The 23,569-nt window shown below is 43.9% G+C and overlaps 1 protein-coding gene across 7 annotated transcripts in view; it reads left to right on the top strand.

Moving 5' to 3' along the window:
• Positions 1 to 5,923: 5,923 nt before the first annotated feature.
• Positions 5,924 to 23,569, top strand: part of Alkbh3 (alkB homolog 3, alpha-ketoglutarate dependent dioxygenase) — a 33,429-nt gene continuing 15,783 nt past the window's right edge. Inside the window, exons 1-9 of one of the 7 annotated variants that reach the window (XM_041641290.1) lie at positions 5,926 to 6,220; positions 6,586 to 6,658; positions 8,043 to 8,168; positions 8,463 to 8,560; positions 10,032 to 10,066; positions 12,442 to 12,489; positions 14,189 to 14,292; positions 15,816 to 15,904; positions 21,536 to 21,745. In XM_041641290.1, the coding sequence (XP_041497224.1) occupies positions 8,114 to 8,168; positions 8,463 to 8,560; positions 10,032 to 10,066; positions 12,442 to 12,489; positions 14,189 to 14,292; positions 15,816 to 15,904; positions 21,536 to 21,745 (639 nt within the window). In that variant the 5' untranslated portion in view covers positions 5,926 to 6,220; positions 6,586 to 6,658; positions 8,043 to 8,113. Of the gene's footprint in view, positions 6,243 to 6,262; positions 6,410 to 6,585; positions 6,659 to 8,019; positions 8,169 to 8,462; positions 8,561 to 10,031; positions 10,067 to 12,441; positions 12,490 to 14,188; positions 14,293 to 15,815; positions 15,905 to 21,535; positions 21,746 to 23,569 lie in introns of those variants that run through there. The other 6 variants (XM_041641294.1, XM_041641293.1, XM_041641288.1 and 3 more) reach the window with 6 other exon arrangements.

Raw genomic sequence — 23,569 nt, 5'->3', positions numbered from 1 at the left:
GAGAAAAGGCTAGATGTAATGGGCCAAGTGGTGTTTAAAAGAATACAGTTTCCATGTAATTATTTCGGGTAAAGCTAGCCGTGCAGGCGGCCGGGTGCCGGGGACACAGCCCTGCCGCTCTTACTACAACACTTGATCATAATTCTAAATTTTCTTTAGGTCCCCATAAGATTATCAGCCCTTCCAACCAGCTGGAAGTAGCCTAGAATACTATACCCACATTCCCAAAAAATGGACTATGAATATTTTCCTTTGTTTTTTTTTCTTTTTTTTTAAGAGGGAAAAGTGGTGCGGGAGAATTGTCTGTATTCTGTCAATCATGTTATAAATAAATGCTGATTGGCCAGGCAGGAAATACAGGCTGGAAAACCAGACAGGAAGTAGAAATGATGTAAGGAGAACAGGAGACTTCTGGGAAGGAAGAAGCTGATTCCTCACACTCCTGCCTGGACCACCAAAGCAGCAGGATGTTATCTGCCCCACTGAAAAAAGGTACTGAGCCACTTGGCTAACATAGATCAGAAAAATGGGTTAATCAAGATGTAAGAGTTAACCAGTGGGAGGCTAGAGCTAATGGGCCAGTCAGCTTATAATTTATGGAGACCTATATGTGATTTTCTTTAGGGCTAAACAGGTGGGGGTACTGGGCGGGACAAAAACCCCAACAAGCCGGCCTAGCCCCTCATGTTGCCCTACAGTTTAAATCATATATTGAACCTCACACATTCATAGTGGGAGACTTCAATACCCCACTGTCTTCCAGTAGATAGGCCATCCAGACAAAACCAAACAGAGAAATGCTGGAGCTAACTTAAGTTATAAACCAAATGGACTTAACAGGTGTTTACAGAACATTTTATCCAAACACAAAGAATAGATCTTCTTCTCAGAACTTCATGGAACTTTCTCCAAAATTGATCACATACTGAGATACAAAGCAAATCTCAACAGGTACAAGAAAATTGAAATATCACCCTGCATCCTATCTGACCACCAAATATAATATGTACTCACTCATAAGTGGCTTTTAGACATAAAGCAAAGAAAACTAGCCTACAATTCACAATCCCAGAGAACCCAGACAACAATGAGGACTCTAAGAGAAACATACATGGATCTAATCTACATGGAAAATAGAAAAAGACAAGATCTCCTGAGTAAATTGGGAACATGAGGACCATGGGAGAGGGTAGAAGGGGAAGTGAGAGGAAAGGAGGGGAGGGGAGAAAAATATATAGCTCAATAAAAATATTTTTCAAAAAGTTGCCAGACACACACTGGAAAAAAGACAGCATCTTCAACAAATGGTGCTTTTCAAATTTGATGGCTGAATGTAGAAGAATCCAAATAGATCCATACTTATCATCATGCACGAAACTCAACTCCAAATGGATCAAAGACCTTAACATAAAGCCAAATACACCGAATCTGATAGAAGAGAAAGTGGTCTTTAACTCATGGGAACAGGAAAAGACTTTCTGAATAGAACACGATTAGCACAGGCACTAAGATCAACAATTAATAAATGGAACCTCATGAAAATGAGAAGCTTCTGCATGGCAAAGGCCACCATGATTTAGATAAAGCAGCAGCCTACAGAATGGAAATAGATTCTTTCCAAGTCCCCACCCAATAGAGGGCTAGTGTCCAGAATATATAAAGAACTAAAGAAATTAGGTATCAAGAAAACAAATAACCCAGTTTTTAAAATGGGGTACAGATCTAAGCAGAGAATTCTCAAAAGAGGAAACTCAAATGGCTGAAAAACACTTAAAGAAATGTTTAACATTCTTAGCTATCAGGGAAATTCAAGTCAAAACTCCTTTGAGATTTCATCTTAGATTTGTTGGAATAGCTAAGACCAATATAACAAGTGACAGCTTATGCTGGTGAAGATATGGAGTAAGAGGAACAGTCACCCATTGTGAGTAGGTATGCAAACTCTTACAGCCACTGTGTAAATCAGTGTGGTGGCTGCTTAGGAAGATGGGAATTGGTCTACCTTAGACCCAGCTATACCACTCTTGGGCATGTACCTAAAGGATACTTCATCCTATCACAAAGACACTTGCTCAACCATGTTCATTGCTGTTCTGTTCATAATAGCCAGAAACTGGAAACAACCTAAATGTCCCTCAACAGAATAATGGATTAAGAAAATGTGGTACATTTAACATGAAGTATTACTCACCCATTATAAAATGACATCATGAAATATGCAGGCAAATAGATGAAACTAGAAAAAAATCATCCTGCGTGAGTTATCCTAGATCCAGAAAGAAAGACAAATATGGTTTATATTCACTTATATGTGGATATTAACTGTTAAGTCAATGATAATCAAGCTGCAATCCATAGAACCACAGATGGTGGATATAGATTAAGGAACTAGAAGGAACAGATAGATATCACTAGGAAAGAGAAATAGAATATATAGTTATGGATGAATGGGGGAGGGCTGGAATATGAAGGTCAAGTAGAGACAGGAAGAAATGATTACGGAAGGGAATATAGAAAGAGACTGAAAACTTATGGGGCATTCAAGGGGCAGAATGGTAACCTAATACAGTAAAATTTTCCTAAAATATATACATATATGAAGGTGATCTAAATGAAATCTCCAAATTATGGGGGAGATAGAACCCCAATTTGCCATCTTTTGTTACCAACGAAGCTTCCAGTACTGAGAAGTGGTTACATCTAATTGAGTTGTTGGCTAACAGAGCCCGATGGGAATCCCCAAATAACTCAAACTGTTGCCAGGACTATAGGGTGTTCTCCACAAACTGACAGCAAGACCCCATTGCTGAAGACAACGCCTGCACAACTCACTGGACATGGAGATGTTGACCTGGTACCTACAGTGAGCCTTCATCTCTACATTTCAGCATCTCTGGTACAGAAAGGTACCCTGCAGGCTATCAAAAGCAAAAGGTAAACATCAAGCCAGCCACAACCTAAAAAATTTACTAGGGCAATGGTGGCACAGAGCTTGTGGGAGTAATTAACCTGTACCGAACTGACTTAAGGTCCACCCCATGAGATGGTGACCAAGAACCTGAGACTAGATGTCCTGGGAACCTCTGGTGAACCTAATACTGGTCTAAGAAAAGATAATAAGTGTAGAGATAAAATGACTTAATGATACTTTGCTATACCCATAGATAAGTGCCCTTGTTCACTAGAGAAGCTTCCTTTTGCATAGATGGAAACAAATACAGAGGGAGACCCACAGACAGTCATTATGAAGAGAGTGAGGGACTTTGGAACACTCAGTCCTAAATGGGATGTCTCCATCAAATCCATCCCTGAAGACCTTGGGGAACCCTGCAGAAGAGAAGGTGGAAAGAGAGTAACAACCAGAGAAGATGGAGGACACCGAGAAAACAAGGCCTTCTAAACCAACATGATCAAAGATCATATGAACTCACAGAGACTGGAGCAGCACAGGCAGGAACTGTCCAGGTCAGCACCGGGTCCTGTGCGTGTATATTATGGCTTCCAGTTTAGTATTAGGGGATTCCTGAGTGGGTCTCTGGTTCTTGTGGGTTTTTTTTTTAGGTCCTTTTCCTTCTGTTGGTTTGTCTTGTCCAACTTCCATGTGAAAGTTTTTGTTTTATTATATTTCATTTTGTTGTATGTAGCGAAACACCCCCCCCACACACACACAAAAGAATGAATGGATGATTGGATGGATGGATGGATGGATGGATGAAACATAGCCACTAGGATAAAGGTTAACAACTGAGCTATCATTTATACTTGCTGGGAGAAAGAAAGTCTATTTTCTCCAATAAAGTGACAATGGGTATATCAAACACTCATGTTCAGTGATAGTTAACCAATATATTATGGGCCCTACAGGTTTTGTTTGCTTTTATTTGGCTACAGTTGGGTGGGTTTGTTTGTTTTGTTTTGTTGGTGTTGGTTTATTTTTGTTTTGGGGGGTTTTGTTTGTATTGAATTTCTGTTTTTTGAGAAAGAACTTAAAGCTGGGTGGGTAGGGATGAGGAAAGAATTTGGAAGGACTTTGGAGATGGGAAGACTATCACAAAATATATTTAAATTTTAATTTAAAAAATTGTTTTAAATAATATATTATAAAAGAAACGAAAGAAAGTGCTGTGATTTCAGATGCCAACAGGTCATGGGCTGATTTTTTAAAACATTCCATTAGAGGCTGACTAGGTGCTAATCAGTATTTTCAGAAGCACTTCATTCCAGGAATCTCTATTGCAGTTCAAAAACTATAATCATCAAAAAGAAAGAAATAACACCCTTTAGGAGATGTATCAAGTGTTCCTGAGCCAGAAGCAGGCATCGAATGATTACTAGGTGATGGAGAAAAAAACAGTAAAAATTACAATCCAGCTGCCTCTCTTTTCAGTTCTGGGATAAATCATTTTTCTCTCAATGTCAAGAGTATAACAAAAAAATAGATGCACTGAAAATTGTACTTGAAAGTGGCAGCAATATCAGTACATTGTTTCAGGAACATTGAGCTTGCTACAGCCAAGCACTATTTAGTATTGCCTCGTGGTGTTTTAGTCTCATTAGGAAAAAAATTTAAGAATGGACTCAAAAAGAAGTTCAAGGACAATTTATTAGTTTAAAAGAAAAACACCTGAGCCGGGTGGTGGTGGCGGGTGGTGGTGGCGCACGCCTTTAATCCCAGCACTCGAGCACTTGGGAAGCAGAGACAGGCGGATCTCTGTGAGTTCGAGGCCAGCCTGGTCTACAAAGGGAGTTCCAGGACAGGCTCCAAAGCGACAGAGAAACCCTGTCTCGAAAACAAACAAAAAAAAAACAAATAAACAACAACAACAACAACAAAAAAAAACACTTGAGGGCAGGTGAGTTGTAAATCTCAGCAGGGCTCAGAGGAAGATAATGGAGAAGGGGGAGGGGAGACCATGGCAGAAGAGAAGCATTAAAGAAGCACATAATTTTGGGGGAAGCCTGAAGTGTGACAGGAAGCATGCTTAGAGCAGAAAGAGCAAGAAAAAAGAAAGCTATGTTTGTTTATGCCCATGTTCTGTAAGAGACTGTGGTAGAGGGTGGGAATTCAGAGAGGTGAAGCACAGTATCTCATTAAAGGACTTTATTAAAGTCGCTTATCTCTTTAGTGTTGCTTACAGCAAGCCTTCCTTCCTAGGGGCAGTCCTTTGGCCAGGTAATTGACACAAACCAATAGCAAGGCTAGGTCTCCCCAGGACGGAGATTCTATTCTCTTAGTCAGAGGAGGGTTTTCCTTAAAAGGTCATTATTGCTACTCTTAAGGCTTATTTGAAAGATTGTGGCAATGATCATGCTTGGCTAAATTTTAGAGAATAGCTTTCAGAAAATATTTAATTCAGTGCTACAATTAGTTACGTTGTAAGATACAAGGGCTTAACTTTAAAGATGCTTCTCAAGAGGTTGGATGCGTGAGGAGACACGTTGAGCCATCTTGAATAATTAAATTTATATAGTGTTCTAGATATTTTGATCTTATTTAATCCCACTAACAGGAGCTATGATCATTTAAAAAGGAAACGGAGCACTTGGGAAGTCTATGGCTGAACACACTATGATCCGAGTCCTTCCAACTCCCGGGTCCGTCCACCAAGTTCCGGAATACTATAGTTGCTCTTTCCACAACAAACCAAAGATGCCAGCACTAGTTTCGGGAGCTTCCGTCGTGGGGATATAGGCCTTGGAGACTCATCTTCATTCCTACCTCCTCCTCCCATTGGCCGTCTTAAACCCCCGCGCCTGTCCACAATTCTAATCTGGTTCCCTTCAGTATCTCGACTCGGCCCTCTAGGCACCAGGAATATGGGGTGACCCGGACTCCGGGGTACACACCGGAAGCGGTGGCAATGTTTAACGTAAGAGGAAGTAGGTGACAGCGCGGCCTGTGGTTGGGCGTTACAGGAGCTGGTGCCTCACTCTGAAGGTTCCCCAGCGTCGGGAAAGCTGGGAAGTTTCCGCGAGCTCAGCCGGCTCGGTCCGGCACGCCCAGCCCTGGCTTGCGGCGCGTGTGAGGACTGCTCCTAGGCCACCGGCTGGAAGGGAGTCGGTCTGAATTAGGGAAAGGAGCCCAGCTCCCCCGTCACATCAGCAGGCTGTTCCCCGCTGTTCTTTACCCCAACCCCGAGGGCGGTGCTGGCTCCAGCTCTTGCTTGTGAAGGAGAGGCTGGGGCTCAGACGGTAACGTCAGTTGGCGCGGTGTTTGCAGGTGGGACAGATCTGCATTCAAAGCAAGTTCCCGCTACCGCCAGAGCCCTTGTTCTTCTTACGGGTTTCAAGCTTTGGGTGTCAGGGTGGCAGGGACTCCACAGACTAAGTCTCAGACGGCTCTGAGAATTTTGATTTTCAGCAGTTGCCCTAGACGAATGACATCGCTCCTGTGTGAATGAGCAGCAAGGTGCGCTGGTCAGAGGCCTTTGGGGACCCCCGCTAACCCTCGTCTTATGCCTTTAAGACCTCAGAGATGCCCTAGGGCTTCCTTCGCACATCTCGCTCGGCTGGAGAGTTGGATTTGATCGTTTCATTAACGCCTTGGGGCAGCTGACAGGCTCTTCGTGTCTCTACCTGATATAGGTTGTTGTTGATGAGACAGGCTCTCAATATTTAACTCAGGCTTCCTGGATGCTGAGATTACAGGAGTGTGCTGGTAAACCATACTTCTTATCACTTAAGGAGATTTATAAGCATGGAGTCCCGAATCCAGATCTACTCTTGTGGATCAGAAGGTCTAGGAGATGGGGCTTGGGGATCTGTAGGCTGAGCGTTAATATAACTGTGTTCTCTTTGGGAACTTGAAGCTTTCCTAGACCCATAAAGAAGTGGCTCATAAATTCAGAACATGTGTCCCGACCCTCCTGTATTCTGTATTTGCCACAGGGTATAATTAGTGGGCGAAAATGTACGGGATTTGATTAGCTTAAGGCTGAGCCTTGATAAAAGCTGAACTTTTAGTCGGTATTGATTTCTCTGAGTGACTTTGTAAGTCACTAAACCCCTGCTCCCCATGTATATTAGCATCTTACCTTTCTCTGCTTCTTGTAAGCATAGAAATGAAATCTTTCCTAAATCATAGTTTTGAAAGTGGGATATGAATATTTTAGATTTTAATTTAAATTTAATTTTAGTGGACAAATTCTTGTATGTATTTATGGGATACTGTGACGTTTTGATACATGCTTGTGATATAGAAAGAACACAAAATGAATACATTTATTACTTCACATGCCATTTTGTGACAGAAATATTTAAAATCTACTCTTTGTAACTATGAAATACCCAGGATTTTGGTGTTTATGGTTATTGTTCATGCAGTAGATCAGTAAAACTCACCTTGTCCAAATGAATCTTTGTACTTTGGATCCACAGTGTCCTTTTTCCCATTTAGCCTCCTTCCCTAGTCACAAGGAATCACATTCTACTCTTAGGGCCTCAGCTTTCTTCAGTCTTTATGTGTGAGGTCATGTAGGATTTGCCTGTTTGTGCTTCTCTTACACTAGGCCAAAGTCCTTCTGGTTCCTCTGTCATGTCTACTTTTAAAACTTCTGGGGACGCTCATACAACCAGTGTAAGCAGTAATGCACGAGGAAGCTGGGTCTTGACGTTTTCTTATTTCCCGCTTTTTGAAGCAGGGTTTCTCTGGGTAGCCCTGACTGTCCTGGAACTCTGTAGAGCAGGCTGGCCTTTGAACTCACATAGATCTCCTGCCTCTGGCTCCTGAGAGTTGGGATTAAAAGCAAGCACCGCCATACCTGACTTGGCCTGTTTTTCAATATTCATGTTAAGGACTAAGGGGCGTGTTCTGCTCTTGAGACTAATATGAATAGCACAGTCTATGTGTGATAGACTGACTGCCTGCTGAGAAAGTGTTGTGATAGCCAGCAGTCCTAGTGAGTCAGCGTCTGACAGTTGATTTATGTAGGAGCTCTATCTGCTGTTGTGCTGTCTCTTCTGACCAAAAGGGCTTTAATTACCCGTTAGGAGGCCAGGCTCTCACCGTCTTTAACAAAGCACTCGTTTCTTTTTGAACACAGGTAACCATCCCATGGTTTGACTCAGGAATGAAATCTTCTGAAATCTCAGAACAGAAAGCTTTGTGTTCAATATGGACGACAAAAGACGGCGAGCCCGAGTACAGGGAGCCTGGGCTGCTCCGCCAGGCAAGAACCTGCAGGGACTGTGTGGGTGTGGACAGCCGCCATCGTCCTGTTTTTACCCTTTGCTCTGTAATGAACGCCCACTCTGGTTGTTCACAGTTTTCTTTAGAAATGCCTGGCATTTGTCTGATCTGGTCGATGGTGAGCTAAGGGCATTAACTTGGCTCCTCCTGTTTAGTCAGTACCTTCAGCGTGGGTGGAGCCTGGTTGTTGCCTTGCCAATTACATTTTGGGGTCATAAGTCATCTTCAGGGAGGTTTATCGGCTCTTGTTTGAGGCCCTTCTCTCTTGTTTCAGCTACTACTGGTAGGAGCCATCTTCCCCAGACACCGGGGCAGGCCTGGCGGAGGAAGCAGCTGCCTGACAGAGAGTTTGTGTTCAAAGAGCCTCAGCTGGTAAACTGCTGTTTCTCCTTCAGTGGTAACAGATGTGCTTACAAAAGCTGTGTTTCTGGAGCCAGTGCCCCAGCGGTGGCTGAATGGGTGTACTTAAGAGTAGCAGAACAAAAAGAGTCTAATCATAATGAAATGTGAACTATTTTGGTTTTCTTATCTGCCTGAAGATTCTTTGTATTCTGTCCTCATTGCATGGCCATGTTTCCCTCCAAACCCTCTGTCTTTTTTGGCGGGGAGAGGCAGGGAAGCTGTACCATGGCTACCGCTTCATGGTATACTGTGACAAGAGCTTGCATTATCTAGCTAAGATCTAACAGTTCTATAATGATGTTCTCTTCAGAATTGTTACAGAAAATCCTTCTGAAATTTCAGTGATTATACCAAAATGCCTGATTTTTTTAGCCCCCAGCCCCATAGGAAATAAATGTAAAAAACATAGATGACTCAGTTTTGGGGGGACAAAGGCATTGCAGGGCGGGGATCAAGCCCAGAGTCTTACGTATGCTAGGGAAGTGCTCTCTCTTGAAGAAACTCCCAGTTCTTTTTTTATTTTCATGTGTGTGTTATGCAAATGCATGTTTATATGTATGGGCACACATGTGTATGTGCCTATAGACGTGTGTGCAGAGGCCAGAGGTTGACATCAGGTATTGTCCTCAGTTGCTCCCCACATTTATATCCAGTCAGGGTCTCAGCTGAATACAGAATGTTCTAATGAGCCGGCCTGCCCTGGGAGTTCCCTGTCTTCACCCCCCCGAGCTCTGCATTGCAGATTAGCCTCTGCACCCACTCAGCATTTACATGGTGTGGAGAATTTGAGTTTAGTCTCTCATGCTTTTGTAGCCATCTCCTCAGCCCCTTCACTTAAAAGAATAATAAAATGAAAAAAATACAGTTTAAAAGTTAGGGATCTTGGTATAGTAACAATCATATAGATGGGCGGTTCTCAACCTTCCTGATGCTGCAGCCCTTTAATATAATCATCATGTTGTGGTGGCCTCAACCATACTCTTATTTCATTACTACTTCATAACTGTGCTGCTGTTAGGAATTGTAATGTAAATATCTGTGTTTTCCGATGATCTTAGGCGACCCCTGTGAAAGGGTCGTTCAGCTCCCAAAGAGGTCATGGCTCACAGGTTGAGAACTGCTGATATAATAATTATCAAAACTCCTCTTAGAATGTATCATCTACTTTAAAAAAAAAGTCTTTTTTATTAATAAAAGGTTTCTGCAGAGTGTCTGGCTAACGGGAAAGTTGGCTAGTTCTAATTGTATCACATTTTCGGTCATCTGGCCAGTGTGACATAGTTCTAGGAACTGCAGGAACAATGCTTTGTTGGGGTAGTGGTGGTGGGATGGAAAAAGGATGGGTGTAAACCTGCCTTGTTTTGGCTAGAAATGAGAGGTATGTGCTATTCTTGACCCTTGGGAACCATCCCCGAGTTCAGATCTGCCTGTTTCCTTGCAGGTTGTGCGTACAGTCCCAGAGCCCAGAGTGATTGAGTAAGTAAGCATTGCCCACGGTGAAGTGCATGGCCAGGGTCTTTCCCTCGATGACTTTCCCTTTAAAAAGAACATGGCTGGAAGGAATAGTCTACCTCAGTCGTTGAACTTGATCTTTTGAGGAGACTTCCTGGGTTTACCGATGGTATAGAAAACAGCAAGATCTCTGCACATTCCGTTCTAACTCCGGGGTTGATTTCCTGGCCCCGTTTCATTGGTTTCTGGAAGGGTAGACTGGGTACAGAAAAGACATTGTCCTGAGTCACTGCAGCCTGGCTTGCTGGGAAGCCCTGAGTGCCCTTTTGCTAGCAGTCCTTATGAAAACTGCTGTGAACTAGATGACCCTGCATCCCATGTCCTAAAACCATGGGCTTGGTGCTGAGCAATTTAAGCAATGTTAAATGTTCCTCTTGTATTCATTTATGTCTGGAATGTTTTCCAAAGCAGGTGTGAGATATATTGGCTTCTTTTCTCCTGCCTCTCACTTTCCACCTGATGTAAATAAGCTATCAGTATGAGCTATACTTTTATGTTAGCAATTAGCATCAGATGGATGTTCTTGCCTATGAGCAGTCTGTTATGCTATAAAGATATTTGTAGACTGGTTTTACAAGAATTTGAAACTCACACAAATATCAACATAATTTCAGTAATTATCTAGTCACATCTTTGCAACTAGTTAGCTATATAACTAGTCCTGAGTTCTTTCCATCTCTCTAGAATTTGATTTTCTTCTTTGTATGTTAAGGACTAGTAGTAAAGTCACTTAAATCCGGCTTAGGTCTACTAGTCTTTGACTGTTTGAACGGTACCTATGCAGTATCACCTCCTTTGGTGGTAGAGAGAACAAAGCCACGAAACCATTACAGTTGGGATTAAAAGGGAGGGATGCAGTCGTAAGTTTGCAAGTCGAGGGAAATGTCACAGCATCTCTCTCTAGGTGTTTGGGGCTCAGCCTTGCTGTGTCCAAAGTTAACTCGCCTAGGCTTTGTTTGCCAGTTCCCAGAAATGTGCTCCATGTTTGGAGTGAGAGAGTTTCTAGATACAGTTCTGTATATCTCATTAAAGCACAGTATTTATATCCTCGGAATCTATTTAGACAACTTCCGTAGTAGAATGTGGTCCTTGAGAAATAAATGCTAGTTGTGCTCATTCAGCTGCCTAGGAGCCTAGTGCAGAGGTCAGGAACCACTGGCCCCTGAGAGAGGTGATAGGAAAACCTTTAAAGTAGTAAATGATCTGTGTGCTCTGTTGCTTTTCTGCCATAAAACTTGCACCTGTATGTCTGTGTTTCACACCTTTCCACACTGGATTAAATTCAGCAAGTTTTGTTTGTTTGTTTGGTTTGGTTTTTATTTTTTGAGACAGGGTTTCTCTGTAACTTTGGATCCTGTCCTGGGATTTGCTCTGCTGACCAGGCTGGGCTTGAACCTACAGAGATGTGTCTGTCTGCCTCTGCATCCCAAACACTTAAAGGCATGTGCCACCTCTGCCCAGCATTCAGCAAGCTTTTATCACCCATCCACTGTGTGTAAGGTGTGAGAATAAGCCACTCTTTGCCCCTTAAAATACCCACATCTAACAAATAGAATAGACATTTAAACAAGTTGTAATTTTGTACATAAGATCTAATACTGGCACAGGGTGAGATGGGTCATGTTACTGGCACAAATTAATGGTCAGGGAAGTTTTAGAGGTGAGGTGCAGTGAGATTTTTGTAGGGGAAGTGAGAAGCTTTCCTTGCACCAGACTGGGAGGTGAGTTGGATAGGGGCTGCTGGCCGGTAGGGAAGTATTCCTGCGTACAGAAACATGGGCTGGAAACTCCTATAGTGCTGTAGTAAAGGAATGCAAGCGGTTGCTGCTGAGGATGGTGGCTCTGTGGGAGTCATCAGAAGAGAGGTCTAGGTCTCAAGGACCATGAATGCAGTGATGGGGACACTGAAGGAGTTCTACCCAGAGGAAGAACTCACTAGACATTTGTCCTTGAAAGTAACAGATGCTCTAGGTGTTGAGGTGTGTGCACTTGCCCCCTGGGCTGTAGTCCTCATTCTAAACTCTCCATTGGTGATAGGTTCTTGGATCCTATCAGCCTAAATCATGCATGAAACCTAAAGGGGTAGAGTCAGAGGTTATTATCTCCCGCTTTTGTCCCCATGGCCTGATCCCATCGGGGTTCTGTTCCCAGTACCATTAATGATGTGCCACCATTTTGCCCCTTGTCTAGCAGTTGAGGAGGAGGGTGGAGATTATGCCCCCCTCCTAGTGTTCTCTAAAGGTAACCACCAATCCTAATGAGTCAGGGCCGTGGGAGGGCACAAACAGGGTGGATTCCATTGCCTCACACTGACACGTGCTTTTCCTCTGCTTCTTTAGCAGGGAGGGAGTGCATGAAATCAGCCTGTCACCCACTGGTGTGTCGAGGTAGGTGACTCCTCATTGGTGCGTGACTGCAGCTGTCACTGAGTTATAGGCTCTTGAAATTGTCCTCCCCTTATTAAGGAACAAGACTCGGGTAATACTTCCTTTTTACAAACTCTTTCTAGCATCAGAACATTTTCACAGCTTCTGACTGTTAGAGCAACTGTTGTGACCACAGTCTCACGAGGAAGCCAAGCCCAGAGAGACAGTCCTTTTCCTGCACCCCCGCCACTCACAGTAGCTTAGTGCCAGAGCTGGCTCCAGTCTTTAGTGAGTGCTTCATTATTTATTGCTGCATTTCATGAACTACGTATATATTCATTATATAGTGTTACATTGCCACATTAAGGTGAATTGAAGGTAAAGTTAAATATATATTAAGTTAAATATATATTAAATATATATAAGAAGGTAAAGTTATATATATATTACATGTAGTCACTATTTAAAAATATTTTAATGCACAATATATTAACTACCACCATAAACCAATGAGATAAACAATTACATCAGAAATGACAAATGAAAGTTGCTTAACAGGATCCTCTTCTGGATATAGAGCACCCTGTAAAACTGGCTGGTGTGGCTACTGTTTAAACCCCAATCTTTGTTTTTTATTGCTGTGATAAATACGATTCCTGAGTGCAATGTGGGAAGGAAAGGGATGGCTCCACCTTTCAACTCCCGGGTCACAGAAGTCGGGCAGGAACAGAACAGAGGCCATGGAGAAATGCTGCTTACTGACTTGCTCTTCCTGGGTTAATCTGTTGTCTTAGCCACCCCAGGACCATCTGACCAGGGATGGTATTGCCCACAGTAAGCTGGGCCTTCCCACCCCAATCGTCAGTCAAGACTCACCTACTGGCCAGTCTGACGGAAGCAAGTCCTCAGTTGGGATTCTTTCTTCCCGAATGGCCCTTGATTGTATCAGGTTGACAAGAAACAAAAACAGTAACAACAAAGCAAACCAGCCATCTATCGGAGACACTGCCCTTTGAAGCAAGACTTTCCCAGCCAGTGTGCATGACCAGCTGTGTTGTCCCGGTCAGCCAGGTCTTGTGTTAACTAGGTAGCTTTAGATGGTCTCTGGGTCTTCTAACGCACATGCACCTTCTGAGGGCTTGCTGCTGTCAAGACTGCAGGAGAGTGCACTTCTAGACTTTTCTTAGGGAAGAGATACAAAATGACTTTTTCAGCTGAATCTGTAACAGGATGAGAATGTATTTAGTAAAAGGAAACCTCATTTGGGTATGTTTGTTTTGATAGCCATGGTAGTCTCTGTCTTCTAATGGATATAGTTTTAAAAAATAGTTTTTGACCTCTACATTTTACTAGTTCCTCTTCATAGTGACCTTATGAAATGGATGTCATCTTTAGGTTATACTTTTGGAAACTGAGGGACATTAAGTGCCTGTCCAATGTTTCTAAACAGAGCCATGCTAGTACTCTCTGCCTCCTCTCTCCGGGGCAGAAAAGTATCTTGAACACTGTTTGAAGCAGAACTCTAGAAAGCCTCATGTGTCCCTCTTATGGCCGTGTGTCTTCAGTGGTGCCGTAAATGGAGTGTGTTATTTTATGTGAAGATCATATGGAAGGAAAATAGCTCCATCTGCCCTTTAAAGTGAAAGTCTAGTCAACTCTGCCGGTATTCAGTCCGCCTTTTCTGTGTAGTTCCACTAATGACCGCTCTCTCTGCATTAAGGGTGTGTTTATATCCTGGCTTCGTGGACTTGAAGGAAGCTGACTGGATACTGGAGCGCCTTTGTCAGGATGTCCCCTGGAAACAGAGGATGGGCATCAAAGAGGGTAAGCAGGCCTCTGGGCACAGTTGCTGCTGCACAGTCCCCGTTCAAATGTTTGCAGTTCCCCGCATCTGCTTAACATAGCTGGTCTCAAACAGGATAAAAGCCAAGACTCTCTAAGGGACAGACAGGAATTAGTGTGCCGGGCAGAAGTCTTGCCCAGCAGAGACCCAGAGGTCAGGGAGAGTGGACAAGAGAGAGGCAAGAGCTCAGAGAGCCAAGAAAGCCTGACATGCCCTCCCTTTCGCTTTAACTGCTTCTCTCTTCTGATGGTGCTTGTTCCTTCTTTATAGAAGTTTCCAGAGCTTTCTTTTTGCTACTCCATTTGGCACACATTTTACTGAAGTCCTACTTACTGACTTTGTGTTTTCTCATTCCTTTCACTGGAGTCAGCCAGTCTCCTTCAGTTTCAATGTCCCCTCTCCTGAGCTTGTGAAGATGCAGCACCATTGATTACCTTACTCTGATCTGCCCCTTACTGTTGCTCTCCCTGCTCCTGCAATGCCTGTGCTACCTCACTTGGCCACTAGGAGGCGTCTGTGCTCTGACATAAGCTCCTTCCCTAGGACTTGGAGCCAGTTTGAATTGCTTGTGAAGAAAGAGACAAAGTGCATGTGAACTGGCTTCATTTTTTTTTTTCTTTTAAACACGGGTGTCAGAATAGGAGCCTTTTTAAGGAAGCCTTCCCTACTCTAGGAGTTTTCACAGTGTGGCTTTGGGTGCTTGCTTTAGCGTTCCAAGTAATTGTTAATTTTGAGCAAATTACAGTTCAGAGGCTCTGTAATTCTAGGTTTTCTTATCTTTAAAATTTATCTAATAGTACACAAATTATAAGATTCATGTTAATTAAATAAAATGATGCATGATACTTGCTTAACAGAATGCCTATGTGTGTGTGTGTGTGTGTGTGTCCTTTAATGAACACTGGCTCCCCCAACTCCTTTTTTCAGCAATTCTGGGTTCAAATGCAAGGCTTTATGCAGTCTTAGAGGTTTAGAAAGTTCTACTACTGAGCTTCATGTCCTCAGTCCTGTGTTAATCTTGTTGTGACCGATGTCTGTTGGGGAGAGATGGTAGCCCCTGACCTCTCTAAAACAGTTTAGATAGCATCCACGTGTGACAAAAGCAGGTTGTGTTACAGTTGCTTCCACTGTTTTAGATCAGAAGGACATGTACAGTGTTGCTGTGACATATATAGATGACTAGGTTCTCTTGCTTTTCAAGCGGATTATTACTACAAATCCATTTCACATGGCTCAGGCTCCATATTCTGCTTTTTGAGATTTTTTTTTTCTGTGACTGAAACAAACAGATCATACACTTTCCCTCCCCAGAGCCGTTGCCCAGGCTGTCCCTGCCAGCATGTCTTTCCTGTGTAGCCCTTCCAGCGTCCGCTAGCCACCTCCCATATCCTGAGGAAGGGACTGGGTCAGTCTTCCTCTTCCTTGTGTTCCTCACACTTCTCCTCCAGTGTGGGCACACCTTACCACGGCATCCATCTCAAGAGCCCTGTATTTTCTTTCTTAGATATAACTTATCCGCAACCAAGACTTACAGCATGGTATGGAGAGCTTCCTTACACTTACTCAAGAATCACTATGGAGCCAAATCCTCACGTATGTTGAAATGACGTCACTGGTGTGGTTTTCTGGTCTAAGTGTTGAGTACTAGAGTCATTGCTCAGAGAGGCATATGACAGCTCCTGCTTCAGAAAGTGCTCTGGCTCAGAAACTGCCCGCTTCTCGTCCTCTGCGCTCCTGGTTGTAAGTGAGCTCAGAGGACGGGAGGAATTGGGACTGAGTGAAGGGTCGGGGATGAGCTGCTTCTCCAGCCCCTCCTGTGTGAACACTGCCGTGTTTTGCTGTGCAGCACATCCCTACAGCTGGCCAGTGAGGGTAGGGCACCTTTCCATTTCTCAGCTCTGTTGTTACTTGTGAAAAAAAATCTGGGGTTTGTTAAGTTTATACTTATATTCTGTGGGTACAGTTTCCAGACTTCTAGCTTACTGCTGTTTGGCCTTGTTTCTACTGCTTCTTTTGTTTTTGAAGCTTTCCATGATAGCTAGGCAGTCATGGTACTAACATGCCTACAGTCCTACAACTCAGGAAGCTAAGGCAGGGTGATTGTAAGTTCAAGGCCAGCCTTAACAACACACTAAAGCCCTATCTCATAAAAAAAATCCATGTCAGTAGACAAAGATATTTTGGTCTATAAATAAGCTTGTCAAAGGCTAGAGTCGAGGCCCAAGAAAGCGCTCCCAGTTCAGTTCTTGGACTCTTGCCTTCGGCAAAAATGTTCTGCTTTACTGAAAGAGACTTTGAAGAAGTGGAGTTTTGCTTATTCATTTGGACACACAGAAGTGTGGCGTGTTTTAGAGCCTTAGCAACATGTAAGCTCAAAGGTCCTGTGTGCTGACGTCCCCGGTACAACATGAGCACAGTGTGGCTGCACAGAGGAGGTGGCTGCTGCCATGGGGGCGCTTCCCTGGAGCAGGCTGCAGGCTGTGACTGCAGAAGGTGTGAAACTCCTCTCTCTGAGTAGACTTGGAGACCTGGGCAACAGAAGCTGCCCCCACTTCGTCACCTGCTTGTCCATGACCACAGTGGCAAAGCTGGGAGCTAAACAGGCTGTGGGGAAGTCCTTCTTCATTTTGTTCCAGCTTGTCTTTCAGTCAGCTTTCTTTTTGGTCAACATTGCTGTATGTCTGTTGGGGGCAGTTCCTGGGCTTAATAACCACCATTTTTAGAGTACACAGAAGCCACACGGTCCTTCCTGGATATTGTCTTTCACTTTAGAGTCATTTTTTAAAACAATTTTTCAAAAGAATTTTTTTCACTGACTATCTTTTTGACCCTTATTGAAACTGTCATCTCACCCTTATTGAAATTGTAGTCTCAGCACTTAGGAAGATGTAAGAGGGCTTCTGGGTTTGAAATAAACCCTTCTCTGGAGAAACAAAAGTGGCTTGGGTGTGGCTTGGTTGAACAGCACAAGACCCTGGGTTTTATTCCTAGCACCACAAAACATAAACCAACCAAACCAAACCAAAGCCCCTTAAATGAATAAAAATTAAAAATTATCTGTTTCTCTTAACTATATATCATTAACAAGTCTTAAATATTCTATATGGATTTAATGCCTGTATAATATTTCATAGTCTTTGACTACATTAATTTATTCAAGCAAGCCTCTTGTTGGACATTAAGATTGCCAGAACAGAGCTAGGAAGATTGCTCAGCCAGTAAGTGCTTGCTGCGCAGCCCTGAGGACCCGAGTTGAGACCCACTTTCCAGTCTCAGTAATCCCTGTTTGGAATCCCAGTGCTGAGAAGTTCACTGGCCACTTAGTCTAGCCTACTTGGTGAATTCCAGGCAAGTGAAAGATCCTGCATCAGACAAAATAAGAAAGAGCCGGACTGTACCCGCGGGATGCTACTAGACATTATCTTCTGTTCTCTAAGCATATACACGTGCAAACACATGCACACAAAAAAGTCTCAAATTATAATCCTATCATGGAATTTTGTATGTTTATTGCTAATGTATTTAGTATATATACATTTATTTTGAGACAGGCCTCATTAGATAGATAGGCTGATTTCAAATTTCTCTAGCTAAAGATGTTCAAACTCAAAATCCTGATATTCTAGCCTCCATAGTGTTAGAGGCATGACCACAATGCCCAGCTTTAGATGTAAGTCTTGAAACTTGTTTATCTTTGAATGATATTGGGCCTGATGTATAAAGTAGATTAAAACTTAATCAGCTGCAAGTCCCACCGACATGACCTTTCTGGAGACCCAGGCCCACCTTTGTGTCACTGAGCCACTCTAGAAACTGCTGCGTTCTCCACTGTCCTTCAGATGTCTCCTGAGGATACAATGCCTTTACTGAGCAGCAAGATGACGCTTAATTTTAATTTAGACATTCAGTTCTAAAGGATCTCTATTTAGAGAGTTGGTTAGAGTCTAAATTAGTCCTCCATTACCCATCCCATGTCTCCCTTTCTCTATACTTCACTACCAAAAATAGCCAAGAAAAAACCATATACCACTTAGAAACATAATGCAAACTTGATGTTGTCACAGTGTTGAGTCCCAAGCGAGTCAGGCAAGTGCTAATGAGATTCACAGTCACATTCTAGAGCCATCTTCTTTCCATTCTTGTTTTCTTGTTAGATGTGTAGTTCAGGCATCTGCTTTTTCTCTTTCTCTGTGAAGGTAGATTCTAGCTGGGAGGTGGGCAGGAAGCACAGCTTGCCTGTGCCGTAGCTGGGATTTCACTTTAGAATTTGCTCTCTTGAACAAGGGCCAACTTAATAACCTTCTTGTTTTGCTCTGTTGACCTGAGTTCTGTTTCTTCTCTAAATCCTTTGCTTAGTAGATGTGATGTGATAAGCACAGAGAGGCCTGGCTTTCATGCGGGCTTCACACTGCTGTGCTGCCAGTGCTTCTGTGGCGGGGATGGGGCAGACTCAGGACTGCACTGTCCTCTGAGTGCCCATCCTGTCACTGCAGGCTCTTCCGGAAGCTTCCTGCAGCACATTCCATGGGTCCAGGAAGCTTTTGCAGGTACTGCACTGTTTTCACAGCAGTACGAAGAGTGTGTGTTTGTAACTGTAGCATTTGTTCTGATGCTATAGAAATGCAAATGGTGAATGGGGGGGCACCTCCAACAAACTGCCAGTGGCCGCTGTGCCCCCACTGCAGCACATTCCTACCTAGGGTTTTCAAAATGCTCAGTTTAGCACCCATAACATGGCTCAGTGGACAAAGGCACTGACCGCCCCTCCCCCCAAGCTTGGTGACCTGAGTTCAATCCCATGAACCCACATGGAGGAAGTGGAGAACTGGTTGCTGTGCACACGTGGGCACATGTTCACACACAATAAAAGAATGTCATCTCAACAGTTAAAGATAAGGCACTGTAGAGATAGCTCGGAGGTTAAGAGCATTTGTTGCTTGTGGTAGAGGACTTGGACTTAGTTCCCTATGCTCATGGCTGCTCACAACCGTCTGTAACTGTGGTTCTAAGAGATCTGATGCCCTCTTCTGACCTCTGAGCACCAGGCACACAGATAGTACAAATACATTCATGCCAGCAAAAACACATTCATAAAATAAAAACACATACACACAAGGTGAAAATAAATCTAAATTTTTTTTCCAATTAAAAATAAAAATACTATTGCAGGCCTGAGTGGTGAGTGCTTTTACTTCGAGATCTGCCTGCCTGTTCTACAAAGAGAGAGTTTCAAGATAGCCAGGGCTATGTAGAGAGACCCTGTCTTAAAAAAACAGACAGATAGACGGAAAAAAAAAAAAACAAACTAATTTCAAGTACATCTTAGTAGTTCATTTGATAAAACTGAAAGAATACATAAGGCATATCTCCTAGAAACTGAGTGTGATTGAGTTGTAAGCTGTTCTCCCCATAGACGGCTTTTATATAAAACAGGTGGCCAACAGACCTCTTTGTCAGATCTGAGAATCTGACTGATATTTCCTCACCAGTAAATGAAATTAGTTTCACTTTAGTGAAAACAGTGGCCAGGGTTTGTTGTCAATGATAAAAGTTGAATTTCTAAGCGGAAACCAGACTCTGGGGAAACTAAGCGTCCATCGCTGTGAACCTGGCTTTTTCCATGACCTAGACTTGTTTGGTGAAGTCAGTGACAGTATTTACAGTGTCATGACTGGGTGGTGACATGCGCGAAGGTTTAGCAGGTCTGTGTGACTCAGTGACTGCTGTTTCCCAGGTGACAAAAACCATGCAAGGGTAAAGATCCCTTCAGATTTTGATGTAAACCACTGGAAAAACAAGAAAAGTTTGAAATAGCGTCAGATCCCGTGTGGGGCTACCTCAAGGGATCCGCCACTGCTGAGCTTTGGATGCAGTCACAAAGCGAGCTGCTCTCTGACAGGGCTGTGCGCTGATGTTAGCAGAGTAAGTGCAGAAGCAGGGGAGCCGCTGCCTCCCGTGTAGACTGTGTGCAAAGCAGAGCCGCTCTCACCACAGTTTTATATTGAAATTACATTTTTCATACGCAGTTATACAGATTTGCTGTTGCATTTTGAATGAATTGCCAATGGTATATTTATTTATCTGGACACAGGGTCTTGCTGTATGGCCCAGGCTAGTTTTGAACTCTATCCTCCTGCCTCAGCCTCCCCGGCTTTATAGCATGTACCACCACTCTCAGTTCAGCTTTAATTTTAATATAGTAAATATCAATAACTATAACCTAAAAGAATGAAGGCTCAGACTGGGTGTGGTGGTGCACACCTTTAATCTCGGCACTTGGGAGGAAGAGGCAGGCAGATCTCTGTGAGTTCAAGATCAGCCTTATCTACATAGCAAGTTCCAGGCCAACCAGAGCTACATAGTGAGCTCCTGGCTCCATCAACAACAGTAAAGTGAGGACATCAATCATTTTGTTAGTGTAAAGGTTGAAAGCCATTGTCCTAAAGTGTGTGCTGGGCTCTTGAGATTTAGTAAGACACAGAGCTCTCGTGGAACCAGTGCACACAGCCTGTGACTGATGTCACAGTAACTTCCTGTGTACGTGGCCACACTGCAAACTACATCACAGTATGGTTAAGTCTGTAACTTTACAGTTCTAAGAGTGTGCTCTGAGTCCCATTCTAGAGAAAAGAAAAGGACCACTTATGATTGTTGGTATAGCCTAGACCAGGATGGCCTCAAGCTTGCCTCAGCCTCCCGAATGCTAAGATTACTGGCACACACCACCATGCCAAAGATTTGGGTTCTGTTTTTTAGGAAGCTAGCTACTCTAATAGTAATTATTTTTCAAGAAAGCAAATCTATTGTTGAGATAAAATAGGAATAGGATGGATGGAAGGCACCCAGTTGAGAGCGCTCCTGTTCTTCACCTGAGCCTGAGTGTGTGGACTCACTGGCTGTCACTTCACTGCTCCACTTAGCACAGCACTGCCTTTCCAGAGCCACCCTGAGCATGTTGGCGTTGGCCACTTTGTGAGGATGCGAGAGAGACGAGAGGGTGGACAGGCTCCAGCCTTCAGATTTAGTGCTTTCCTACTCCAGTGGAGGAGGTTTACTTGCTTCAGCATAGAGACGGAGGGAGGAGACTACTCTACTCTTCTGCCTTCTGTTTATTACATTGCCCTGCTCAGAGCTTGGCTCATTTTGCCTTTTTTTTCTGTTCTCTCATGCCTGCCTACTGTGCCTTGTGTGCCTGTCCCTGCACTTGCTTCGGCTTGCTGCCAGTGGCATCCTGTGCTGTGCACTCTGAAGAGCCGCATTGAGGAGAACACTGGCCACACCTTCAACTCCTTGCTGTGCAATCTTTACCGGGACGAGAAGGACAGTGTGGACTGGCACAGTGATGACGAACCCTCGCTGGGGAGCTGCCCGGTCATTGCGTCACTTAGTTTTGGTGCCACTCGGACTTTTGAGATGAGGAAGAAACCCCCACCTGTAAGTATTCTCTGCCTTAAACACATGTTTTCCTCCCTTACCTCCTAATCGGTGAAGAACCCAGACCTCCTAAAAACCGCCCTTTCTGGGATTAGGAGTAGGAGTACGTAACATTGGTGAAACATTTTCATTTGATTGCCTCCTCCGAATGTGTGGCTTCCAAAGTACCCACTCGTGCATTTGTTTATCCAGCAGGAATTGTCCCCTTCACCAGGTCCTGTGGGCCCAGTGCCACTGCTGGAAAGGAGGGACAGTCCCAGTCCTATGCAAAGCATCTGAGGGATTGCACCTGTTACTCACGCTGTGTGTGAAGAGTCACAGAAGGGTGACTCGGAGTTGGGGAGACTCCAGAAACTCCAGAAAGAGGCCCTGAATTGACTGTGTGGCATACCTCTGTTCTGGGAGGGAGCATCATGCAAATCCTCTTTGTCTTCTAGTCTTCTTCTGAAAGGGTGTGTGAGCCTGTGACTTCTTGAGCGAGAGGAAGCTCAACCCAGATTCTCAGGCAGTAGTGTGCCTAAGTTGAGGCTGGAAAGTAGTGACTAAACTAACTTTAATTTCAGTTTTCACCCTAGTTCTCATGTAGATTACATGACATTAGAAAGATTCAGAACTACTGATCCTCAAGTCCTGCCCTAATGTTTTGAATCAAAAAGGAACCTTAGAACAAAGAAAGAAAACTAGAAGAAACTCCCAGAGAGGAATCTCACTAAGTCATTTTGATTCCAGAGTTCCGGCTATTCAGCTCGCATCATTAAATCAGGCCCCATCAGTGTGGAAGGCCAGCAGGCTGTGTTTTGATTATGACCTAATTCAGTCCTCCTGACTTGCTCAGAGCTCCTGTCTCCTCTGCATTAGATACTTCTGTAAGAATGCGGTTAACAGGCCATTCAGGCTGCAGTGCCATTGGGTTTCCAGGCGTGCTGTTTTATAGCATACTGAGTTACTTGGCACGTATAACATCAAACTCCAATTGTTGGTATCAGTTCCATTGATCAATTTTGCTTCAGTTTGGTTCCCACCTAAACTTTGTTTGTTGTTGGTAGAGCATTCTCAGTCACCAGGGTAAGAACCATGACCATATTCTCCAGCAGTCTTCTCGACAACTAGGGAGCAGCCTTCTTGGGGACTAGGGAGTGTGAGTTGAGCACCAAATATCTGGCCTTTGTTGGTGTCTTTTACACATGATTACACTTCTATACACGGGCCCGCGCTTGGATCCCAGGGGCACATATGAAAAGTTCTTCTTGCCTGTGTAAGACTCTGATATTAGAGATAGCGGGGGAGCACTATGTGCCTGATGGCATTTCAGACCCTCTTCTCAAGCAGACGGTGGGCCCCATCCCTTTTCCCGGTGGGTCCTGGGCTGCAGGTGTAGCTGTAGGGGAGATGCAGCTCCCCTCGCTCTCGTACTGGAAGCTTTGGTGTCACTCTCTGTTTGGTTCTTCACAGTTACTTGCTTTGTTGCCAAGTGTTTCAGTGACTGTTCGTTTGCCCACATACATTCAGCACCACCCCCTTATGAAAAAAATTAGGGGCCTATGTATAGGTGGGAACTTAAGAATCCCCAAAGTATGCTTTCTGGGTAGTTAGTTTCAGTGTACATGTGGCTCCCAACTGCTAAACATTAACAGTGCCTGGGTGCCCAGAAACACCCTGACTGTCGCCCTCCCAGCACAGGGCTCCTCATTCTCTCATAGGAAGACCTGTCTCGGGGCCTAGGGCTGTAGCTCAGAGCACATGAGCAAGGCCCCGGTTCTATCAGCACCACAAACAAACCAAGCAAAAGCCCAGCACATGGTGGCCTAGAATTCCGTCTTGGTA

The sequence above is a fragment of the Microtus oregoni genome, unplaced genomic scaffold (assembly GCF_018167655.1).
Source record: "Microtus oregoni isolate MIOR12 unplaced genomic scaffold, Mior012 000068F_ref0000429, whole genome shotgun sequence".
NCBI lineage: Eukaryota > Metazoa > Chordata > Mammalia > Rodentia > Cricetidae > Microtus > Microtus oregoni.
Note: the sequence above shows the minus strand (reverse complement) of the source record. Positions and strands in the feature narration are given on the sequence as shown.